The sequence below is a fragment of the Pithys albifrons genome, chromosome 17 (assembly GCF_047495875.1).
Source record: "Pithys albifrons albifrons isolate INPA30051 chromosome 17, PitAlb_v1, whole genome shotgun sequence".
NCBI classification, from domain to species: domain Eukaryota; kingdom Metazoa; phylum Chordata; class Aves; order Passeriformes; family Thamnophilidae; genus Pithys; species Pithys albifrons.
The window spans coordinates 12,046,005-12,071,122 of record NC_092474.1 but is presented as its reverse complement, the minus strand read 5'-3'; the positions used below and the strand labels follow the sequence as shown (position 1 = coordinate 12,071,122).

The window sequence follows — 25,118 nt, the reverse complement described above, 5'->3', positions numbered from 1 at the left end:
TTGGGGAGTGCAGCCCAGTCCAGTTTTCTTTTTTCCTTTTTCTTTCCTTTTTGTTTTCTTTTTTTTTTTTTTAATTTTTATTCTTTCTGATGCTGAAGAACCCAAGATCCTTTGGTTAAATCATGTCTTTATAGAGGAAATATATATATTCCTTTATGTGAGCCATAAAACTGCACTGGGGAAAGAAGAGTGGCCAGTGTGTGTTGCGATCCTGGTTCATATGTGATCGTGGTTCACTGTGACAGGGACTCTGAACAACGATACGAGCGTGGGGGACACACACAGATTTGAAGGGTGTCAGAAGTCCAGGCAAGATGCACTGGGGAATTGTAGGAGGGTTAATGCTGAATTTCCTGGCTCTGGCGAGCTGGTCTCTCCATCATCTTTACGCGCACACACGTATATGTGAACAGATGACTTGGCACCAGCGAGAAACACTTAAAATAATGCCTCTGCCTCTGGCCAGGCCTGTGTAAATATCTCACTCTCCCACATGCCCGCCTAGCTTTTCCTGATGCTGCGTTACTTGATCACAAATACATAATTTGCACGAGTGTGTGTATACACAGAGCTGCTTTGATCTCGGCGCAGAAATGCCCCCCTCGCCTTCTCGGAGGGGCTGCAGCCCGGAGAACAAAAGCGGGGAATAAAAATGGTCAAATAACACATTTTCAAATGGGAAGCGTGTGTCGGCTTCCTTGAGTGGTTCTGGCACTTGGAAGGGGGGGGGGAAAGAGAGACTTTATTGAACATATAAATTTAAACTTAGTTACCGCTAACAGTTGCCTTATAAAATGGGTCCATATAACCCACATCGATTTTTTTTTTCCTGCAGTCCCCAGGCGCGTTTCCCAGCGCACCCGATCTCTTGGCAGCGCCAGCCTGCGAGGAGCGGTGCTGGCTGCGGGCTTTCGCAGGGGGAGATGTTTATTTTTCAGTCATTGTTGGCTCCCTCCCCTGGATTATTTTACTGCTGCAGATTTAAGCCCTTCTACTTATTTCTTGATTCTCTGGCAGCGCTTTCTGCGAGCACTCCCAGCTCTGCGCTTTCTCCCTTCGCTGTGTCTCGGGGTGGTGAAATTACAGGGTATGAGGGAAATGTGTAAATTATAGGGTTTATTAAAATGTAGGCGAGCGCGGCTCTCTAGGCGAAACAGATGCAGGATGGCTTGAAGTCAGCCGGCCTGACAAACTGCAGAGCAGGGAGGCAGGGGAATCATTAGAGGGACATTTCCCGCAGGGAGAGAGGAAGCGGCCTCGGGGTGGGGAGGTGGAGGCTCTCCCTCCAGGAACCCCGGAAAAGCAGGACAGATTCCTCCTGGGTAGAGAGGAGGAGGTTGGTCCCTGCAAGCTGCATGAAACCTCTGAGTGCTCAGCCCCTGAAACGCCGCATCCCCACTCTCCCAGTCCCCGGGCGGTCCGAGGGGCTTCCCCCCTCCTCTCCCCACCCGGCCACAGACCCGGCCCCAAAGGCGATGATTTATTTAGGCTAAAGCGTAATTCTCAGTTTATAGTTTGGGTTCTCCGATATTAACCTCAACTGCTTTTATGTGAATCTTAAGGATGATGAAGGGACTTTCTGCGGCAGGAGAAAGCTCTCAGAAGGACCTTGAGGTTTGGGCACTAAAACTCTTTTCCCTCTTTCCCTCTCTACGGGGAAGAGCGCACTGGCAAGAAACAGGGTTGTGATGTAAATTTAGAGAGGGGAGGAGAGAAAAGAGCCCTGGATGGTCCTGGTGATGTGCCGGCAGCACACCCTGCAGTAGGGGCTCATCCTGGGAGATGGAGGGGAGTAAAGCAGGTTTAAATGGCACCAGAAAGCTGCGGGCTCGTGGCCGGAGCCTCTCCAAGTTTCCCTGAGATCAGATGGAGGATGGGATGGGTGTCATCTCCTTGGCAGGACTGAGATACACTTCTGTGCTCTCAGGAGCTGTTGTCATTCTGCAAGAAGACAGACAAATATCCAGTGGTTCCTTCTCCTCTCACCGCAGAACCCTGGGGCTCACCCATGCTCATACCACCAGCCTTTTCCCCATTCTTCTTGTCACTGCCTGTCCACCAACCCACAATTTAACGGGGGAGGTTGTCTTCAAGAATACTTCTTGTCCAAGAGTGGTCTCACACCTCATCTCCTTCCACACTGGAGACTGTGATGTCCTTGTAGAAGTGTTTGCTTTCCCAGAAAGATGTCAAGGAAAGCTGGCAATGCTGTTTTAGCATCCTCAATTCAGTTCAGAATATGGCAGTCAGGGAACTCCACTCAACCTACTGTGATGTCCTCTGAGGATCCCAAGAGGTCTGAGATAATTAGTTGGAGCATTGTGTGACACTTACAGTCCCTCAGAGAGCTTTATCAGAAGCAGGGCACAGCCTCCAAGCTGCAGAAAATCCTACAAAATGTCACGTGGAAAGATCCTGCAAGTCTCTTAGTTCCTCGTATCACCATAAAAGATCCTGTAAAGGGAATTCAGGGGATGTTCTCTCCTATCCATCAAAATAACGTGACTGAGCCTTTTCTCACCACTCTTGTTTCAACACCTCGTGGAGCTGATGAAGTCTTTATTTATTCGTGTATTTTCTGTTTGTTTTGGAGAGTGTCAGATCTTGGCAGAGCAGCAAAAAGTAGACAGAAAGGTTAACAAAGGAAAGTGTTATTTACTAATCCCTTCGCAGACTCCATTTGAGGTAACTAAAACACGGTCGTAAAAAGAGTAATTAAGAAGGGCATTGAAGTATTTATTCAATTCCTGTCTTCAGGACCCCAATTTGAGGATCTCACCCAGCCTGTTATTTTTGCCACAATGTGGCCATCATGCCCTCCTGCTCCTTGGGCTGTGATATTGGAAGGAAGGCTGCCCACATCTCCCTCCACAGTAAAACCAAGCCTTTATTCGTTTTTACAATGTTGGTTATCGGTCTTGGCTCTCAGTTTATAGCATGAAAACTCATCTGTAATCTCAGTTGTCATTCTGTCTTTCTCTTCCCCCCCCCCTTTTTTTTTTTGGTTTGGTTTGGTTTCGTTTGTTTGTTTGGTTGGTTTGTTTTGTTTCTAGCTACTACATTAATGTAAAAGGAATACATGGAAAAGGAAATCGTCCTTCACAGTTTTAGGACAAGTCCTCTGAAGTGGAAGAGGAGACAGGTCTGGGTAGTAGAGACTGGAAGAGCAGCTGTATTTTAAATAATAATGAAGTGGAAGATCTCAGACTGAATAGTGGGAACGGGAAAAGAGGGCACGTCAGCAGGGAACAGGAGGAGAAAATCCTCCTCGATGAACTCCATTTCTCCTCTAGGGAAGTTCCTGCTCTAGACAGATGCAGGAATTGGTGAGAGGTTTGTTCTCTCATTCAGTGAAGTTTCTTAGCTAAAATGCCTTTGAAAGACAAGCAGATTTGCAAATAAAGGACTGTCAAAACCAGCTCTTCAGTCCAGATTTCTCTCCTCTTTGAAACAGGAATGGGAGTCAAAAGAGGCTGGTTGCTGAATGGAAAAGTGCCTAATGTGATGTGGGGAGAGCTTATGCACTCAACAGTTGTATTCTCAGTGCAAAGAGGGGGCTTTTGTGCTGCTTGATATTTCAGCAAAAGCTGAAGAGGAAATGAAGCAAACCCGTCTGCGTTTCCAGAGGGAATTCTGCAGTGTGCAGGATAGAAATATCTCCCTCTTTTCCCTTGGACTTTGTGGCTATTTTTATGTTACCTTGGATCATGATCCTGGGTTCTTGGACTGCTACTTCTGGGGTGCTATTCCTTTCTGAAAATAGAAAGAAAATTCTATTCCTAACGGTATTTTCTTTCTATTTTTGACTGTTGGCTTCTTTTTTTAAGTTTTTTTGTTTGGTTGGTTGGTTTTTTTAGCCAATGAGATCACCTTTTCTCTTTTGCTGAGGGGAAGGAGACCTTGGCATAAATGCCTATGCTTTGCCTCTTTGCTTATCTCAACCATACATAATTCTTCCAGTGCTCTACTGATTTCTGAGAGACACACACGATGTGGTGAGTGCAAAACTCATTCCTCAGTGTGGAGGACCAGGGGAGTGGGTTCATGTGTTTGGAAACATCAGGACAGCTGGCCAGGCAGTAGCTATCAAGTGTGAGGGTGATTAACCGAGCGGAGGCCTCTAAGCTGGAGCAGCAGAAGTACCAGGCTGTGAAGATGGAAGAAGACAAATGTCAAGTGTTGGCTCTCAGCTGCACATGGAGCTCGTGTTATTCCATGATCTAATGCCCAGGCCAGTCACCCCCTTGTACTCAGCTTAGATGTTCCTCAACTAATGAACTAAACAAAGCAAAGGTGCCAGCTGAAGTCTCTGGTTAAAATTGTCCTGTTAGTGCTTTGGCTGCACTCATAGGATGTGTAGGGAATGTTTCTCACTGATGTAACCATCGAGAAAAGAGCCCAAAAGGCAGGTTGTGTGCAGGAGGCAGCAATAAAACAGGCATTCTTCAGTGGGAGGGAGATCCTGTCTTGCTACCGAGCAGGTCTGAGCTGCTGTTTCTAAGTCAAGTGACTTGGATAGTTGCCTGCACTTTCTGCTTCACTGGACTGCTCCTTCTGCTACAGATGGATCCATCAGGCTCTGACTGTTTCCACTCCTGTGCCAGCCTTGCCCACCCATGTCATGTTCCAGAAGAAAAAGGTCACACGACTCGCTGATGGTTTCTTTCTTCAGTCATCTGCCTTTGAAGCCACTGCATTGTGATCATCAAATTCACTTTTAGTGCAATGGTTTGTGGGTTCAAAGTGTCTCAGCTGCAGAACTGTTGGCACAGTTTTTTTGTTTCCATGGGCCAGAAGCAGTGGGCTCCTGCCTGGGGAGCCCTTGCCAGGCTGTGCCTCTTGCGTAGTTGAGGTGGGCTTGGGAGGATGTGAGATTTGCTATCTCAGAGCAAAACCAGTGTGACCACTGACATGAACTGGGCACCAGGGATGAGTTCTGTGTTTACAAGTGAGTATATGTCAATATGGGAAAGCACCACATCCTTTATTCCTAAAAATGCCTCAGTCTATTGTAAGGATCCTGATCCCTGTGGAAATGAGCAATGCATCTCTCTCCTGTCTACTGCTGTGCCTTCAGTTCCTCTTGCAGCCACTTGGGACTCAACATCTATTTTATATACAAAGACAGAAAAGACTTAAGGATTTTATTGTGTGAAACACAAAGGACACTTTGAGAATTCCCAGCCAAGACTCAGTGGAGGTGCAAATGAAGCAAAACTGAAGCAAAGTGAAGCAGACTCCTGGGGGAGAGGGATTGCCACTGGTGGGATATTAGCCACAGTGGTACTGGCTTTTCCATTTGAAAGGAAGAGCAAGGATGTGGGAAGGGAAGAGGTGTACAAGTCCACTGTGGGAGAGCAGAGGCTGCAAGGAGGCCCCAGCATGAATTCTTCCCTTCCCACTAACTCAGAGGGTTTTCCCTATTCTGTACAGAACGTGATACTCTCTTAGGAGTGACCCTGCTGACCTCCAGCCTCCTGATAGGATGGCGAGTAAGTGAGTGCAAAATAAATGGCACCAAATAGACCTTTTCAAAGCGAACGAGGGAAATAAATCAGGTTATTCTGGTGCAGCATTGACAGCATGTCAAAACAACTCCCCAAAGCGTGAAACTTGGCTGGGGAATGGTAATTCCACTGCCATGATACTTATATGCCAGATGTATGGCTTATCATCATGTCTGTCTGTCTGTCTACCTGTCTGCCTACCTGTTGTTACTGCAGGATCCATTCTTTAGGCACACATAAGCTATTTATGATCTTATCTCCTGTTCTGGAGCAGGAGGGGTGATCCAAATGTGTGAGGATTACCTAGGGAGGAAAGTCTGCTAGTCTGTAATATTTGGGGACTCAATGTAGCAAAATTATCTGTTAGTCAATGCCATATTAGATCAATGGTTATGTTTTACTTATATTTTACTCCTACAGAAACCCTGTTGTTTTGCTGAGACCCATCAATGCTTAGGCAGGTGGGTAATAGCAAACCCTGATGGGTGCTGCACATTCAGGCTGGTACTGAAGGCTTGTATTATCCAGACCACCTTTCCAGCTTTCTAAAGAATGGTGACAAACAGATCTAGAGCTTTTTCTGCCAAGAAAATTCATTGCACAGTATTCTGCTGAGACCAAGCCTTCACAGTGCACACAGAAAATCACCGCTCAGTAATTCCACCAGGAAACTGAGAAACGAAATCCAAACATGATGAACCCCTCCAAAGCCCTCAGCATTGATCTGTGCTGATCAGTATGAGCTGATGAACGAGGTGAAACACATCAGGCTAGAGAACTCCACGCCCTCTCCTATGTGGTTCTCCAGACACACATTGCTGAACTTGCTGTGTACAGGAGTCTTTGAGAGGTAATGCATTTGTGGATTTCATGCCCGTGAGCTTCATGGTTACCCCAGTAGGAGCAGAATAAAGGAGGCTTAGAAATGCTGATGAAGTTAGTTAGTATATTGGAACATTCCTGTAGATTTCTATAAGTCCAGAAAAACTGTAGAAAATTATACTCCCTGGTAATTTCCAGGGCTAAAGTCTGAGCTCACTTCCAGTAGTGCAGCTGCTGTAAATTTATACTAATTAGCAGTCGTCTGAGTAATTTGGGGAGTAGTTAATGTTTTGGCATTTGTGTGCTTGTTTGTTTTTCTTTTTGGAGGATTAGGGGGAAATATATCTGTGCTGCACATTGAATCTGGTAGCAGGAGGGGCTGTTTCTGTTGCCAGTTTCGGACCAGATTTCCCGGCTGTGCAGAGCCTGTTTGCAGCAGTGGAGCTCAGGCCATGGCCATGGACTGGAGCACATAGTCCCCTTTGATTCCAAACAAGCCCTGTGGCTTAGCACCAACAACCCTGCCCATCAGGAATTTTGTGTCTCTAGAGGTGATCTTGAAGTTTTGCCTTTTCTAGATAAGGAATTGTAGGAGTCTGAAGGAGCATGATGTTCTTTCAACAAAATTGCTGCTGTCAGTGAGAGGTGGGTGAGGCAGGAGCTTGGATCAGCTTTGGGAGGATGCCTCATCCATAAAGTATCTCTAATCCACAGGTGTTGGTTTTGCCTAGGCTAAAATTTAGTGTTTTAGGACTGAGTTGTTATGCAGGATGTCTCTTATTTCTGTTACCTTCTGCTCTTGAAAACGACCAGGGCAACGGCAGCTTCTGCCCTAATCTCTGCATGGAGACCTTAATAACATAACCAGGGGTGAAACACACACTCAGTTATGCACCTCTGTGTTGCAGAGTGGGAGGCATGATGCTATCAAAAGTCTAGTACTTAACCTGGATGGGTCTGTCCTGGCCACCTGTCAGACTGAGCTCAGGTCAGACTCACATCACTGAGCTCATCAGGACTGAGAGATCTAAAACTTCTATTTTGCTTGAGGTCGATGTCACAGCTGTCTGTTACCAGTAGGGGCAAGTCATCCTCACTGTTGAAGGACTAGATAAAACACCTTTCCTCTGACTTAAGGTGAGCCTGGAGGAACCAGTGTGGTCTAAGTGTCTGATGAAGGGGGGAGCAAAGAGGGAAGGGTCCCAAGCAATCAATTAGTAGCCAGACAGGAGCAGAGCCCAGGTTTCATAATTTCCCAGTCCCAGGGCTTCCACCTTGTTTATTACCCCAATATCCTCTGTTCCTGAGGGTTATAAGCATCACTCTTCAAATAAAGACCAAAGGGAGATGTCACACATGACTGTGCTGGGGGTGCAATTGCCTTGCAGTTGGATGTCAGAGCCCTGCTACTGAAAGATAATGGAGGGATGACAAAGTAAAATAGGGGAGACCACCTGCCTCATGGAGAACAGGCACTCACAATTACAGGTGACCATGCAACAGCAGCTTAATCCAGAGGGGTCCCCAGAACATCCACCGCATGCGCTGCAGGCCGTAAAACACTTCCCAACACCCTATAACAAATTTAAGACCTTTAGTACAAAAGACCAAAAGCCACAAAAACTTGAACATGCAGGAGAGATCAAGGGCATTGCCAGTGTCCTGGGTCTCAGCAGTAGCAGGAAAATTGTTAGATGAAAATGTCCAGATGATCTTAGGAAGTGGACCATGGCCCACCCTACAGAGGAAAGCAAGAAAACCCCACCAGTCCCTGCCAAATCTGACCCGAGGGGAAATTCTTTCCTGAATACAGGCCAAAACCCAAAGTAATTGCACATGTACTCTTTAAAAATGGATTTTATTTAGGAGAAACACATTGTCATCATCATCCTATAAACTATGCCAAATGTGTGCTGAGGACTTCCTATAGAAGGAGAAATGAAAGGGCTACCATGTTTTGCAGGGATGCTGGGATGAGTGAGGTACCTCCATCCCACCACAGCCTGACTGGTACAAGAGGGAGGGCCATCTGCAGGTACCCCAGATTTTGGGGGAAATGAGGTATTACTCAGCTGGAACTGGTTTTTTTTGTCCCTTGCCACAGTCTCCAAACAGCTGTGATGTGTTGGATTGATGGCTTATAATCAATGTCAGCCTTCTGAAAGCAAGACAAAGCTTTGTGAAGGGTTTGTTCAAGGTCCTGGCCTGAGGAACCCTGCTCAGGGTTGGTACACCCATCGTGGCTGGTTTAGCATAAAGCAGCTACTCTCTGCCTCCAATGAAATTCTCTCTGATGCACAGGGCTTGTAAAAGTCCCAAGTACCACTTAAATGCAAGTAATGATAACGAAGGACTTGTTCTCAAGGCAAATTTACTTCTGTTTCCTGTAGTCCCAACCCCATTTCTCTCTTTTCGATCTCTGCTCCCTTTGATTCCACTTTCTGTTCTCAGTTAAGGCAGCAACAGCAGTCAGAGCTATCTAAGGCTGCAGTTTAACTGTGTCTGTGGAAGCAGATGGATTTTAGAACATTTGCCAGGAACACTTACCCAAATTAGAGGTCTGCTGAGCTTCCAGCCAGCTCTCTGCTCTGGATAGAATTACAAGAGGGGCTGGGAGAGAATGAGTAGAAGTTGTTTTGTTCTCCTACCCTCCTTTTGCAAAGCTGTGTGATGTTGAAGCCCCTTATTTCTGTATAGGATGAGCCCACCATGAGATCTCAAAGCACTTGTCCTACCCAAGACCTTAGAATTAAATAAAGGCATCATGAAAGACATCAAACCACTCTGTCATTTTAAAGATAGTTCCAAAATTTTTCAAAGAATGGTTCAAAATCACACAGAGATTTTGGACTTCTCTTGCTCTTGGCCAGTGTCTGAGACCCAGAGATGTTGTCTTTGCTGGGTGGAGGGAATCAGGGTTCTCATGACTGGATGTCCCCAGGATACTGGTCTGGGACACTCTGCAAGTGTGGGATGGGCTGCTGGCCCTGAGAGCACACATGTAATAAGGACAGTTATGTACTAGGGACTGCACAGACACCACTGATCTGGTTTGGAATCTACAGACCAGGATGAATCCCACCCAAATTTAAGTGGGCACTGAACTCTCTTGATTTTGTCTCATGATTGTGTTGTGACAAGGGTGATGCATGAAACTGAACTTTCCAGCTCCATGGGTGTCACCAGGGGATAGCAATTTGGGGCAGAAGGATCCTGGGTGGGGACTTCCTTAGAGTGAGGTCTTAGTCCTGAAGCTGTAGTGTTTGCCATGGGTGGATCTGTCCCTCTTGCTCCATCCCAACGACCTTGGACTCTGTCCTGGCTGGGCTGAGGAGCCTCTCAGGCCCCAGGAGGTGGCTCACAGGCAGCCAGCACAGTGGCTGCTCTTTGGAATCCAGCAGTGTTGCTGCTCCACTGAAATCTGGTGGCAGGAAAGCTTTGGCAGAGGGAGGACTGTGAGCATCACAGTGTCTCCAGGATGCCTGACTGAAACTGTTCAACCAGCTGCAACTTCACAGTTCTTCCTGGCCCAGAATCTGCTCTGGGTGGACATCCAGGACCAGCTTCACTCCGAATGCACTCTCAGGAAGCTCAGGCTGATTTCTAGGCATGCTGAGCTTTCTGGCAGCTTGGTTTTGATGGGAGCTTTGCTGCAGGCCCACTTCTCATGCCTGGAGAAAGCCAGAAGGAGTGTGGTCTATGCAGGAGCTGGGTGCCAGCCCTCTCAGCCAGCAGATCCCTCCCAAGCTCCCATCCATATTCCCCACATGAGCCTTTGCTCATCCAGTTATTACAGAAAATACAGTCAGATATAATGACAGGTAACCTGTTAAAACTGAAGAGCAAAGTGTTGCTGAGAGAGTGTAGTCATCTATTTTTTTTAATAGGGGAATGTTATTTATACCTATTTGAAAAGAGTGGGTTAAAAGCAAATGCCAATGTTAGTTTAATGTGTGCATACAAGAAATAAAAACAGCCCATGTTGGACTAGGTGGAGAAAAGAGGAGGTTACACTATTTCCTTTAAAAATGACTTTTAAATGGAAGGTGAGCTTGAATCTTTGGTAGGACCACGTACATCCTATTTGGAGGCTGTTCCTGCAGAGCCAGGGTAGCACAGCTTTCCCTGCTGATGATCCCCTCTTGATTTTTGTGCCCCTTTTGAGTGTGAAAAAAGTTTGCTGAAAAGAGGAACCATGGGACTTTTCTCTGAAGTTGTATTAAAATCAGCTCCTAAAGACAAACCACTTTCCTGGTGGAGATTTTGATTGGGAACTAATTGATGTGCACCTCTGTGTTCCTTTCTGTGAGGGGAAAAGACTATTAAAAGATGTGCTCAAGTGCCCATCCTGTTTCTGAAGATGCCCTGGGGCATTTGTCTGGACTTTTATAAGGCTCAGATTTTCCATGTTTCAGCACCTGCTGAGCCTCAAGACCAGGTCTAGAACACATTTGCTGAGTTGTGGGTCCCAAATCCCCATGGTGGGACAAGGACTTGGCCTTACCCCACACTGCTTGGCTGTAGAGGGTCCAATGGGATGTCAGCAGTTGCTCTTCCTTCCAGGCCCACTCAAGGCAAATCATACCAAAAAAGTCATGAAAAGGCAAAAGGCATGAACACAAGGGAGAAAAAATCCCAAAGAAACAATAGAAAAATCATTAATCCTCACAAAAACCTCCAAAACCCAACCTCCCATCCTCTTCTCCATGGTTTTAAGCTGATGGTTTCAAGTGATGAGATCTGTTTTCACTCAATGGAGTGGGGCCATCCTGGTGGTGTTGCCGTAGTGGGGCAGAGCCTGGTCCATCCCAGGGGTTGAGGTGGCTGTAACCCCAACCCAGAGGGCTGGGCTGAGCTGGGCAGAGCCCTCAGCAGGCATTAATAACCCAGGGGAAGGTTCATGCTGCTCTGGCCAGAACAGGCCTTGCTGTGCACTGAGCCTGAGCCAGTTGCAGGGGTCAGGCTAATGCTGACACTGGGGCCTTTGATTGTGTTTGATTCATGTGCCTACACCACTGGTAGGTCAGATGGGCCGTTAATCCCTGAGTCCCTTCCCCCTCCACAAGGGAAAAAAAAAAGGAAAATAAGAAATAAGTTTAGTGGGAGACTTCATGACTCCCTCAAGACTTGCAATGCCAGCTGACTGCAAGAACTGGGTGTCCAGAAATGCATTTCCTCCTCACTTTGGTTTTTTTATGGGGCTAGCCTGCTGCATTGGATGGAAAAAAAATCTCAGCTGATGTGTGGAGCAGAGCTGGGTCTGGTGGTGAGGTGGACATAGTGTGTTTCAGGGAGACTTGGTCTGCCTACGAAGCTGTGGTAGAAAGAGGATCGCTCTGCTTTGCTGTTTGTATTTGATCCCAGGGATTAAATTTCCATCTAATCTCCACATCTGGGAGGTTGGAGGAAGCAGGGTTGATACATAAGTGTTCATCTCCACCCGTTGTCTGTCCAGAGCTTTTTGCTGGTTGAATGTGCATTTGTATGTGATGGGGAGTTTTTTCCAGCTGATAAAATGCATTTGGTATCGATAAAAGACTTTATGGGTGTTCTCAGTGACCACATGGAGGGTGGTCAATGGGACTGGGCTGCAGGGACAAGCCACCCTCGATGGGCAATCCCTAGGGAATGATTTCTGTGTGGGAGATGGGGCTCTGCTCTTGTTTGGGATGCAGGGCTTCCCCTCAGCGTGTGTGGGTGAGTGGGAGTGAGAAAAAGCCATCACTGTGGATTTGGGAAGGGATAAAACCGGGAAGAAGCAGCCGAAGAGATCCCGGGGGCTCGACACCCCCTTTGGAGGCTGAAAATAGCGTCTGCCGGGCCCTGGGCTGGGGAGGCTGCTGTGGGCAAATGACCAATTAGGGAAACTTTGTCAGATTCGGGAAAGCCGAGATAAGTCTCTTTTATCAGCCTATAAAAATACCACTTTCACTTATCTGGAGCTACCTACGCCGCCCAGCTGCGGGAGCCGGCAGAGGGGAGCGGAGCCGCTCCGCAGACAGAGGAGGAGTTTCGGATGGGCTTGACAGCCGGGGTTGGGGGTGGGGGGGTGTTGGAAAACCAATTTCTGCCGGAGAACGAGCCTTCTCCCCTCTCCTTTCTTCCCCCCAGAGCCCACTAGCTCTTCTGGCCGTAGCCTACACAGGGTGGGGAAACCTTCCCCCCGCTTCTTCCCCAAATCTTCCCTTTTCCTTTTATTTTCCACTCTTTTTTCCGGCATGATGCTACAGAGCGGGCTCGGCCAAGCAGTAGAGAAGTTGAGGAGTTGATAGGGCAATGCAGAGTGGGCATGGATGGGTCCTGTACCCATGGATGTGCCAGCATGAACCCACAGGCTGAGGGTGAATGCAAGTGGGTAGAACTTGGCTCTGTGCCCACTTGCGCAAGAATCTTCCCATATTTATATGGAAATAGTCAGATCCACGCAGCCATCCACACCCCGAGGCCATGAGCTGACACGTCCGTGGGTCTGGGTATTTTCTGGACACCCAAACTCTCGTTCTGCATCTGTGCATCTGCATCTGAAGGCATCTCAGCCTGAATACCCACACGCAAACAGAGGATCAAGACGTGGAGAGAGTGCTAACATGAATTCCTACTGTGGGAAAACATGCTGCACTTTGATTATTTTCTCTGTGGTTTCCAGGCTGTTTGGGTTGTAGGAAAACGATCAGATAGAGCGTGGAGAGGGAAAAGAACCCCATCAGGCAACACAGTTTGCATCACTGCTTTCTGGGTTTTTGAGAGGATGTTGGGGAAGAGAAAAATGCTGGGGAAAATAAGGTTTTCGTTAAAATATACCCCAAGTAGGTTTTCTAGGTTGGGAGGAGGGCAAAGAGGGAGCAGTTCCTCCCTCGGCCCTCGTTCCCCCAGGTCCAGGCCCACAGAACATTCTTCTCTTATTTTTTAAAGGCAGAAGAAGCAAATCTGTCTGGTACAGACAAAATTAGAGCCTTGGCTGCTGTGGGTAGCACCAGGGGTGAAGTTGCCTCTCTTGGCGCTTGGGCAGGCAAAACTTTGTGCTGCAGTTTTTCTTGAGTCGTTTCTCTATCGAGGAATAATCACGCGGGTGAAGGAGAACAGGACGCTGCCACCGGGGGTGCCCCGGACCGTGGGGCGACCTTTTGCTGAGGCTCGGGGAAGGGGCAGCCCCCGGAGAAGCCTCCCCCGGCGGACCGGTACCTTTCGCACAGTTTTGCTGGAAGGGCTTCCAAATTCTTTTCCAAATATAGCCCCGGGGCTGCCGCCCGCCTCCCACCTCCCCCGTGTGCCCTTCACGCAGCCCAGGGACAAGCGTGACAACGGCAGGCGGGAGGAAAGCCGGGAGCGGGGCACTCCCACGGAAACACGCGTGGAACACGCCAATCCGTTTGCCTTGGGCTTCATGCGGGCTTATTTTTGGGGGAGGGAATGCGATCTTTTGGTCCTTTCTGTCCTGCAATCACCTCCGGTGCCTTCCCCGAGGGTGGGACCTTCCCCGCTGCCCTGTCCCGGCCCAGGGATAAAGGCCAAGGATTTCTCCTCCTACCCCTACCCAAATCGGGGAGTTCCCACCCAAAACGCCTTAGCAGAAAGGTGGTGGGGGAGAATGCCGGCGTGTCCAGGTGCCCGAAGGAAGCGCTCAGCTCCCGTGGGGGTAACGCGCAGCTTTTGGGAGAGATACCCCCCATTCCCTCCAGCATGTTTCATCCTCGAGTGAAACCCGGGCTGGAAGAAGGAGACAGAGGCCGGGGGGCATCTGGGGTGAGGGGACCCCTCCCCAACAGGCCTGGGAGCCTTCAAAGGTCATTTTAAAAGCGATAAATGTGATTTTCATCTCCCCACATGCCCCGTTTCCATTATAAAATGTTCCGCTCGGGATATTTCTCCCCCATCACGTTTTTATAGAGAGATCAAGGACAAACTTGTTTCAGGTCCTTGTGGTTTTTTGTTTTTTTTTTCCTTCGGTTCTTTTTGTTGTTGTTGTTTAATAATTTGGGGGTGGGGGGGATGTTTTTCAAAAATGCTTTTCGGGGTAAAGCTCGCAGAAGTTTGCAGTTCTCCCGCTGCAATTAAGAGGGAGAGGGAGTGAGATCTTGATTGCTTCTGCTCGTTCTGATCGCTTCGGAGGTGGGGAAGGGGAGGGGGAGACGGGACGACGGGCGGGAATTGATTTTAGATTTCTCTTTTATGTCGGGTCTGGTTTCTGGTGATTAAATTTCTCTCTTATGTGGACTGGACCTAGGGATAACTGATTAATAACATGCCACTTGGCGCCAACACGGGGTCTCGAGGCCTTTAATCGGCAAGATGCACAAGAGAACAGAGAGAAACACAGAGCAGGACAAAACTCCACCGACTATTTTAGCCTGCTGTTCTCTGCCTCGGCGGAGTTTTTTTTCTTCATCTTTTCAGTATTTCCTGCTAAACTCGTAAACTTTATTTGATTTACAGCTATTTCATGAACCTGCTTAAACTAACATGTGTTCCGTCTTGTCCGACTGAATCATAAAAACAAATCTTGGATCCAAACGAGATTTTTTCTTTTTTTTTTTTCCTTTTCAGAGAAGAAACGAGTTATTAATGGCAGAAAATAGACATTGTCTCGAACGGCGGCTACTCCAACCCTCGGAGCAGGGAGGTTGGCGGCTTCTGTGCCCGCAGCCTCGGGGGGTGGAACCGGGCTCGGCTCCGCAGGTACCGCCCGGGCTCCGAGCTCCACCGAGGAAGGTTTTTGCCCAGAGATTAGAGCGCTTCTTTCCACTAAAAAGAATTATTCGTTGGAAAAGAACGATTTTCAAGCGCACAGCACCTAAAAATGCTCTGGCAAAGGCATTAACCCACGGCCCCTGTGCTGGCAGGCTGCAGACACGCACAGGAGCAGGTAAACACGCCTGTCTGCCCCTCAAAAAACCCAGTCAGGCACGAAATGAGCTCCTAATATTTTCTCAAATGGGTGAGAGCAGGGGGTTTTTGTGCCCTCAACCTCTCCCACATCTAGAGCAAAACAGATACGCTCGTATCCGGCATGAACTCTTAATATTCATGGAAAAGGTTTAAGTCTATAGCGATGTGGAGATGGGGACGCACATGGGCTTGTAAAAAAATCAGATTCACCACACAAAGTGCCAACACCAGCAACTATGGCACCCAAATTTTCAGCCCCATTCCCCATCTCTGTTTGCATGGGAAAACATTCCAGTGAAGCTACCTGCTCCCCCCAGAACTGGACTCTTGACTCTTCGGGCAGCAGGATACGGTGATGCTCATGTTGCTGGTGCTTCCCTACACATCCATGGGGCTCTGACCCGCAGAAACCGATTTTTCTTCTGTACTCGGGAAGCTCAGGGCCCTGAAGTTACAGTTCGGAGCTTCATCCAGCCCTGGCACAAGGGGCAAGTCCCCACTGGAGGGAAAATGCTTTTTTTTTCTTTTCTCTCCCTCCTGTGAACATTTTTTGGCACATTACATTTTCTGAAGACACGAAAAGGAGTCTTAGGAGATGTTTGAGTTTTTCACGTAGTCTGTACTTTCTCCATATAGATAAAAGATAAGATGGCTTTTAGGATGCCCGTGACACCTGTTCGAACACAGGTTAGCGGGGGTCCCCAGCAACCATCCCCCCGCCTTCCTGGGAGCGTCTCCAGCTCCCGAAATTTGTTGGTATCTGTTAATACGAAGGATAACATGGGCATAACAGATCGGCGGGCTGAGCTATCGCTCCGAGTTCTTTAGAGCAGGGCAAGGAAAGAGAACGGGGGCGAGAAAAGGGGAGAGAAACGGAAAAAGGGGAAGAATAAAAGCAAAATGGATTGCGAAGGAGGAAAGATAGAAAGAAAAATTAGTTGGAAAGAAAAGGAGGAAGAAAGTTTGTCGGGATGAGGGAAACAGTGTGGATGTCCGGGCCGTGCTCCCTCCCAGAGCTCCTCTCCCAAGGAGTGCCGGGGCACAAACAGGGATGCAGGGGAAGGAAAGAACATTTACAGGTGCTGCTTATGCGGCCTTTTATAGGAGACTGATTCAAAATCTTTGGGATCTCTCTCCTTTCCCCAACCCGCGCCTCCCCACGGCCCCCCCTTCAAGGTCATGGCAAGATCAGTCTCAGGGAAAAAGGCAAGGGGCACTGCGGACTTTCCCTCTTGCCTCCATTAGTTTCTTCCCAAGGAGAGAGCGAAGGCCTTATCTGCTTTTATTTTCTCCTTCGGGCTGAGATAACGCCCTGACTGACACCCTGTTTGGCAAGAGCAGATTAGCCTGTCCATTCCGCTATCGATAACGCAACCCCCTCCATCAGGAGCATCGGGCACTGATCGCGGTCGGGAGGGGGATCTCTAGGGCACCTTGTGCCAAAAAATCGCCCGGTGATACCGGGGAGAAAGACAAATGTAGCCTAACTCCCTCTTGTCCTGGACAGCATTGCATCCACGGGAAAATTTGGGGTGGGAGTCGAGTCCTGCCTCCCCTGGGTTGCAATTAATTCTGGGAGAGATGCTTTTTTGGAGGGAGAGAAGGAAAAGAGAATAGATGCCTTTTGCTCCAGGGATGCTCCGAGCTTAATTTTGGCACTCTGTCGTCCTGCTTGTCATCTTGGAGAAAAAGATACCTCCTTCCCATGCGTGGGAGGCGAGGAGGGTCAGCTCGGTGCCCGCGCCACGCCAATCTCTGCCTCTACCCGGCTCCTTATTTTTCATTTTCGTCACCATTTTAAAGCCTGGAGTTGGCCCTGGAAATTAATGGGCTGTAGGGACGGGGGGGGGAACGGGTTTTAATTGAAACCCCTTTTTTTCCTTATAGTAGCCAGAAGGGCGGGGATTAAAAGGACACGAAACCACAAACTTTAAAAGAAAAACGTTATTCACCTGTAATTAAAATAAAAATAAAAAGCTCGACTCAGGTATCTACCCCCGAAGGCTCGTCTAAGTAAAGAAATTCTAGAGCGCTAAGTGCAGGATTTTGTAATGGAAATAATGACACGAGAGAACTGTATTGGCGGTACTTTGAAACAAATAATTTGTTGATAAACTCTCAGATCAAGGCAGTCAGTCCCTGCCCCCGTAATTTATAAAATAAAAATAGAGAAAAATTAGGGCGAAAAAACCTCAAAAGATACTGACCAAAAAAAAAAAAACAACCAACAAGTGAATGGACTAAAATGCTTCCAGAAAGGATGATTATTTTAAATACTTGTTTTGTCCCAGGTGCGTATTTCGCCAAAGTGAAATGCGGCCAGCAAAAGGGAGTAAGAAATAAAAGAAGAGAGAACTGCTCGGAGAGGGGAAGTAAATTATCTAAAAATGGAAAGGAAAAAAAGTAATCCCTGCTATGGGGGAGCTAAGTCTCTGTGAAAATATGGGAGGAAAAAAAAAAAGAGAGTTAGAAAGCCAAAACTGCTGATATATCTGTATTTTACAAGCCGGGCGGTCGCGCTGCCCCGTCCCTGGGCAGGGTGGCTGCCGAGGAGCCGCGGGAGGAAGCCAAAAGCCTCTTCGTTTTGGTTAAGACGACCCAAAAAGTGATTTTTAAGGGGGGGTGTGTTGGGGAGGGAGTGAGTTCATGCTCGGCACTATTTCTTACTGCTGACACCTCGACCCCACTGCGAGCCAGCACCCCGGCCATCCCCCCTCCCTCCACCTCTCCCGGGGAAAACCCGAAAGGAGAAACCTCCAGGGCGAGGGACACCCTTCAAAGGTAGCAAGAGGGCAGAGGGGCTGTGCACGGCTCCGGCCATGCGGGCCCCTAAAACGGGAGCTCCCCGCGGCCTGAGGCCCCGGGGCCGGGCGGTGCGGTCGGGGCTGCGCGGGCCGGATCCTGCGCTCCTGGTGCTCTGAAAAGCTGAACCACCGGCACCGAGCCTGGGGGGCTGCACAGGGTTCGGGGGGGGCCAGGGGTGCACCCCAGACCCACGGAGGTAAGTGTCCACCGTGTTTGGGTCCGAGGCTGCGGGTGAACACGTTGCTATGCGTGTAGGAGGATTTATATTTATATGTGGAATATATAAATATATATTTATAGGGGACGTATAGTGTATAGGCGGTGCATACACATTTATCCCCTCGCCCGTGTTCTGCGTGTGCGCAGATTTGCGCACACTCCCACTGAGCTGTGCGGAGGCTGGGGACAGACCGGTGTTTGTGCGCACCCAAAAACCCGCGTGTAAACCATGGCTAAAGCGTAAATATCTGCATAAAACCTCCAGCGGATGGGCCAGGGTTGGCTTGCGATGGCAGAAATACTGCTGTGCATGTGTGCGTGAAGATCTCATCACCTGCACGTCCACGTCCACACGATTTCGTGGTGGGCTTGTGCGCCTGTGGATATTTACTTGCACAAACAGACACGTATATTCATGCATATCTCCAGATCTCTGCACTCATGCGCTTATATTGCACGTTTAGTCCAAATATATAAAATAAATAATATATGAAATACATAAGATATAAAATTTGCTGACAGTCCTGAGCAAAGAGGCATCGTGTGTGGGGACGTGTTGGCAAATGGGGTGTCCAGACTCCTAGAAACACATCTATACTTAAATATATATAGATATGTGTATATTTATCTGCGTTCCTACGTGTGCTGACTTTCTTGCCGCTCATCTTTCGCCGGCATCGGGTGAAAATAACCGGTGGGTCCCGGTGTGACCGGCGGCAAAGGGATCCCCTCAGTTACGGGTTCGGAGGCCGAGAGCGAGCGGTCCCCTGACGGACAGGAGAGGACGATCCCAGTCCTCCGGCTGCAGCCGCCTCAGGGGCTCCGGGGCGACCTCAGGGGACACCAGGAGGTGGGGTCGGGGTGTCGGATGTGGAGGAGAGTATTTTATTTCTGCTTTTGGGTAAGGTCCTATTCTGCTCTGGCAGCTCCAGCACCTTTGGGCAGTCGGTGCCAGCTGGAGAATCACACTCGGTGGGGTTTTTTCCCCCCCATGCCGGCTATTTGGGAGGACTCCGAGTTGAGGAGCGCTGCCAGATCCAGCAAATGGGGCGCATCAGAGCAAGGGGGGGGGCTTTTCCTCCCCGACCCCCCTTCTTTCTTTTTTTTTTCCCGCCATCCTTGGTGGTGCTTTTCCTTTAGGCCTGGCTTCCCCAGGCGCCTGCAGAGCTCAGCCTGGGGAAGCCGGGAAGTGCAGGCAGGATTTGCCAGGGTTGTGGGGGGAGCAGGGTTGGGGTCCCTGCTGGGAACACTCACCTTTGCAGCCTTCAGCTCCTGCAGGAACTTCTTGCTCTCCCTTTGGTGTTCCTCTTTATCTTCTTTCTCGCTATTTATCCACCTCCCTATTTTTCTTTTGAAGGAAACGTTTTAGTATCCTTTTTTTCCTTGGGTTTTTTTGTTGTTTTGGGGTTTTGTTGGCTTTTTTTTTTAAATGTGAAATCTCCTGGCAGCGACCGCGAGTGCATCCCAAAATTCCTCCAGGTTAAGGGAGAGCTGGGACACAGGGCAGCACCAGCGGCCTCTTTGCAGCCACTGGCTGCACTTGGAGGGGTTTGATTTTCTTTTTCCCCCTTGTCAATCTCCTTTGGCAAATAATCGCCTTGATTTACTACTTTTTCCCCTTATCTTTTTTCTTTTTTTTCTATTTTTTTAATCAGAGCAAATAATTGGTTCCCGAAGTACACGTGAATCTGTGCAAATAACCAGGTTATCATTTACTATATATAGCCCAGCATGCTCTCTTCCAAAAGCGCCTAAGCATTCATTGGACAAGTTTTCTGCTCGCCCTAATAACATTATTTGTTTCGAAAAATAAATCAAGCTAAATAATGCTAATACCGTTGGATTACATCGGCTTTTCCGGGTGTAGCGGGAGCTTTGTTACTGGTTTCCCTATTTTCTGTTCAGAGTATAAGTGGGTTTTCCTGAAGTTTCCAACCACTCTATGCCTGCTTGGGTGCTACACACTCATGTGTGATACAGACGCCCTCCCACCCGCATGTGTACATCTGCATTGTAAGTCTCGGCGCGTGAATATATATATTTTATGTGTATAAATACACAGACGCATCATACAGAGTTTGCACTCACACAGCCTCGCTGTATTTTGCGTTGCACTGAATGGATTTCTTTGAGGAGGGGGAAAAAATGACAGGAATCTCACTGATGGAGCTTTAAAAAGAGGAGAATAATACAAATTAACCTTCCATTACTGCCGCAGTCAACCATGACAGAATAGGCCAGTTGCGTGGTTGGTGACGTCTCCGTGTCCTATAGGAGCAAAGCTCGTGAGATAGTAGCTATCGCCTTGAACTCTCTTTATTTTATCGGAGTATGGCTGGTAATAAAGAGTAATATTTAATTTGTCTGAGACCACAAATCGGCTTCTAGCTGGAAGGCTCCTTGCCTTGACATTCCAGTCCTGGGGAGCCTGGATTTGCTGTCTTTTCCCCAGCTGCTTGATTTTTTTTTTTCTTTCCCTCCTTCTCCAATCCCCCCCCAACCTGCAGACGGAAATAAATTCGATTTATTTGCATCGTTTTCAACTTGTCTTCAAGGTGTTTGAGAGCTAGTTTGGCACTGGAGAGGTGAGTGCTTTCCCAGGCAGCGGCCGGGCTCGGGTTTGCTCTTCCAAACTTCAGGGATTTTCACTTTTCCCTTTCTTTCCGGCGAGGGGAGGGAAGATCGTGTTCTCTCTCGCTAGAAGCTGCGAGAAACCTTTCTCTTCGTTGCTTTATTTTCTTCTTTTTTTTTTTTTTTAAGAGAAAAGCCTCTTGTTTGGAGCGAGAGGGATGCCGTGGGGGATGCTCTCAGCACATGTGCGGTGCGGGGCCGGCTGCACCCACCGCGTGTTTCCCCGGCATTCCCGCACCATCGTGCCCGCCTGCTTTATTTCCTCTTTTCCCACCTTCCTCCCCTTGATCAACACCTTTCGGAGCAGAGCCCAGGCGAGGGTAAGGGCTCTGCGGAGCCGCCGCTTCCCGCTCTCCCCAGGCCAGGGCTGGGGCCGCTCCGGCCGCCGCCGCCTTCCCCGCGGGGGAACAACCGCCCGATTTGCTCCCTCGTTTATTTGTGTTTGGAAGGGCTCCACGGCTCCTTTCCCCTCTAAAAATAATGAAATATGGGACAAGCTTTGCTCTGTTTGTTTAAGTAGCATTCTCTGGCTTATTCTCTGCGGCTACAAGTGCAGTTATTTTATTATTCTTATTTGCAACGGTTTACTGTTGGCTGTTTCTTCTCAAGTAGCTGTTGGAACTGGCGTGCACATGGGAAGGGTTTGGGAGATGCCAGACTACACATACGCAGCCCCCTCCCCAACAGCCGTTCACCCCCAGACTTTTCCCTTCCTCACCTCAAACTTTCAGAGGGCTCCGGTACTATCGCGCCCTGAGAGTGCTGGGAGCAAGGGTGGATTTGCTGAAAACTTCCTCGAAATGCAAAAAAAAAAAAAAAACCAAAAACCCCCCCCCAAAAAAACCCCAAAAAGACCGAGAGGCAGAAAAGGGTGAAGGATTTTTTTTTATTATTTGGGGGGACGGGACAAACCGGCGAGAAGAGGGTGGGGGCAGGAGGAGGAGGAGGGTGGGCAGAGCAGATCTAAACCATGCCATTTATTCCGAGTCTTATCAAAAATCCGCCTCGCCAATCTGGTTCTCTTCAGCCTGCAGAATGCGACAGGGAGGCTGTTTACCCTGCGCTGACCTATTCAACTTTACCCTCCCAATAATACATTAAAAAAAAGGGAGCGAAGGAAGATGCAGATAAACCCACATCCCCGCTCCTCGCTGACGGGTTGATTATTTGAGCTCCGGGGGGCTGCAGTCCTCGGCCGTGGCAGCGCGGCGAGGGGTGAGGAAGAGGATGGGAAAGGGCAGGGGAAGGAGCCTGGATGCGACCAGAAAGCGGGGACAAGGGCCACAGCCCCGTGCACACCACCCGGAGTCCACCTTTGCTGGATTTCTGTCCTACTCCATCGCGTTTCATCCCTTCTTTGGGGGGCATTATACCCATTAGGCGAGCCGATTTAGGGGGGATCCCCCCCCAGCCCCCCAATAAATGGCCTCTGTGAGCACCAGCAAATACAGAGCTGGGTTTAAATCCACACCTCTAGGCTGGCTTTGAAGGCGGGAGGGGGCGACTAGGGGTGGTTCGAGGTTAGCGGAGCCAGCGATTTATTTTAAGGGGGGGCAGGATATTCCCAGGCGCTGAATTTTCTCTTTGGTTGGGAGAGATGGATGGAGGAGGGAGGGAGGGAAAGAGGGAGGGAGCGGAGAAGGAGGTAAAGCAGAGGGGGAGGGTTGCTGGGGAGTTTGATGATTGTCTTTGTGCCTTGTTCTTGTTTGCCGGCCAGAAAAATAGGCTGGAAAAGGAGGTTTGGGGGGGAGGGGACGGGAGGGAGGGCTGTGTGAGAGGGAGTCTCTCCGGAGCAGGATCCCAGCTGGTTGGGCAGTGGGTCCCGGCACTTGGCGAACGGAGCTGGACGAGCCCACGTCATCTCCGCGCTCCGCTCCGCGCTCCGCGCCCGGCTCCGCGCAGCCACGGCGGCAGCGTCGCGAACCTGCCTGGAGGAGCCGCCGGTACCAGCCGGCAGAAACTTTTCTTTTTTTTTTCTTTTTTCTTTTCCCAAGAGGGTGCTGTTTTCTTTTTTCCTCTCTTTCGCTCTCTCCATCTTTTTTGATTACTATTTTTAATTTTTAAAATTATTTTTAGCTGGGGAGTAGAAAGAGTGAGCTGTGGAGAACTGTATTTTCCAGATCAGGCTGAGAAAGGGGTGGGGGTGGGGGTTTTATCTTGGTCTCAGGATCCTTTCTAGTGCGTCTGACAACCTGGAAGTGTTTGGAAAGAGCAAGAGAGAGAGAGAGAGAGGAGCAGGCTTGCATTGGATAGATTTTTTTCTTCCAGGCTGGGTTTTCACATGCTGATCCGCAAATAAATAAATAAAAGGAAATATGCACACGAGAAGCCTGATCCCATTGTAATTTCCATTGCAAACGGGGAAAATAGACACATACATTATATATATGGAGATGCATTGATTGCATGGAATTCAACAAGCAAGGTAACAGCTCTTCCATTGCCATGTATGTCCGTCGGGGTCTGTAATCCGTGTGTGCGTGTGCGTGACCGAGGGAGAGCGAAAGTGGCTGGCTGGGGGCATTGTTAGCCACAAATTGGCTTTGCCGAGGAGCTGCGAGGCCTCGGGAGACGTGGGGTGCAGGGGAAGGAGGGGGGACTGCTCCTCCCAGGGCTCCCACCGCGGTGTGGGGCTGGGGTGGGAACGGGGCAGAGCTGGAACAAAAGCAGAGTGTGGTTATTTTATTTTTTTTATTTCTCCTCTTTTATTTTTTCCCTCCCTCGAACCCACTGGGCGCTACTTTAGCAAAGCGAGATGCATTTTTCATACAGCCACCGCGGCCTGGTTCTGTCAAGCTCCATTTCTTCTCAGAAGCTCTTTTAAGGGGAAAAAAATTAGAAGGCACAGATCGCCAATTGCTCTTAGTTATTGGGTTGTTTTTTGTCGTCACACCCTCCCTTTTAGAAATTATTATTACCTTTATATCGGCTTAATTATGTCTGGGCGCAGAGAGCATTGGGGAGGCTCGCTGGGGCTGGGCTGCGCTGCCATGGCCGAGTCCCTCTTTGTTTTAATAAACATGATTTTTTTTATAGTTTTATTATTTTCCCTCGGTCTCCCCGCTAACTTTGCCAGTTCAGGGGGAATAATAGCTCCAAGATGGAGGGAAATCGATTGAAAAATGGATAACCAGCACTTCCCAAGGAAAAAAAAAACCAAGAGAAAAAAACAAACAACACACCACAACAGTCCAGGGGAAAAAAAAAAGAGAGAGAGGAGGAGGGGAAGAGAAAGCCTTAAATGGTCCCTGGAGCTGCGGCTCTGCCCCCGCAGGCTGGGACCAGGCCCGGGGCAGCGGCTCCCGCAGCACCCCGCGCACTTTCCCCGCTCGCAGAGGTTTTGCTTTGCCCTTCGGTCAGTCGCCGCCAGGCTCTGGCTGCTGTGCGGTGGGAAAAGAGCCTTTGGAAAGGGAGGGAGGGGGCAAGGCCGTGTCTGTATAAGATCTGTAGCTCCAGAAGTGCGGACCTGAAGTCCCTTCGCTTTTTGTCCTTTTAAATTATATATACGTACATGTATATATTACCCACCACTAGCAAGGAAGATCATTTCTCCCCCCTCCTTTCCACTCCCAATTTTCCTTTGCATTTAAAGGAGAATTGACTTCCCCCCCCCCCTCTCTTTTTTATTTTTAACAGCTTTCAAATATTGTTGCAGGGCAAAGAACTAATTTAAAAACATTCTCGTGTATTTAAACCCAATATTGCCTCCATATGGTTGGCCTTTCAAAACTGAATACCCTTCTTTGAAACATAGAAGAAATATTTTTAAAGCTACTAAAATTCTGAACTCCTTAAGAACAAAAAACCAAGCAGATAATTCAATTGCTTTTTTTTTTCCTCTGGTGCTGCTATGAAAGTTTTACCATTCCTGATAGAGCCTTTAAAGCTAAGTCAAAATACTGCTTTCAAAACTCACTGCGGTTACTCACGTCAGATTTAAACCGTGTATTTCTTAAGGTCTTTTACTGTCCTCGTGTAGTTTTACCCTAAATGTTATGATTTAGTTCACTTCAGTATCAGTTCCACCCCCTACTCACCATCCGAGTGCGTGTTACCTTGCACAGTGTCTCGTACGATTATTTTTTATATATTTTAATTATCTCTTCCATCCTTTGCTTTTCTTGCAACTGCCCGGGGTAAGAGGAGAAAAGTCTTTTAATTTTTTGTTCTTTAGAGGTGATAAAAGTTGAATTTTCTTTGAAAATGGGGTGATAGAAGTGGCCTCGCGTCTCGGTGGTGTTTTCCTGG

The 25,118-nt window shown here is 48.6% G+C and overlaps 1 protein-coding gene across 1 annotated transcript in view; it reads left to right on the top strand.

Moving 5' to 3' along the window:
• Positions 1-23,261: 23,261 nt before the first annotated feature.
• TBX5 (T-box transcription factor 5) overlaps positions 23,262-25,118 on the top strand; it is a 38,435-nt gene continuing 36,578 nt past the window's right edge. Inside the window, exon 1 of the mRNA XM_071572116.1 lies at positions 23,262-23,295. Within this exon, the coding sequence (XP_071428217.1) occupies positions 23,277-23,295 (19 nt within the window). The 5' untranslated portion in view covers positions 23,262-23,276. The remainder of the gene's footprint in view (positions 23,296-25,118) is intronic.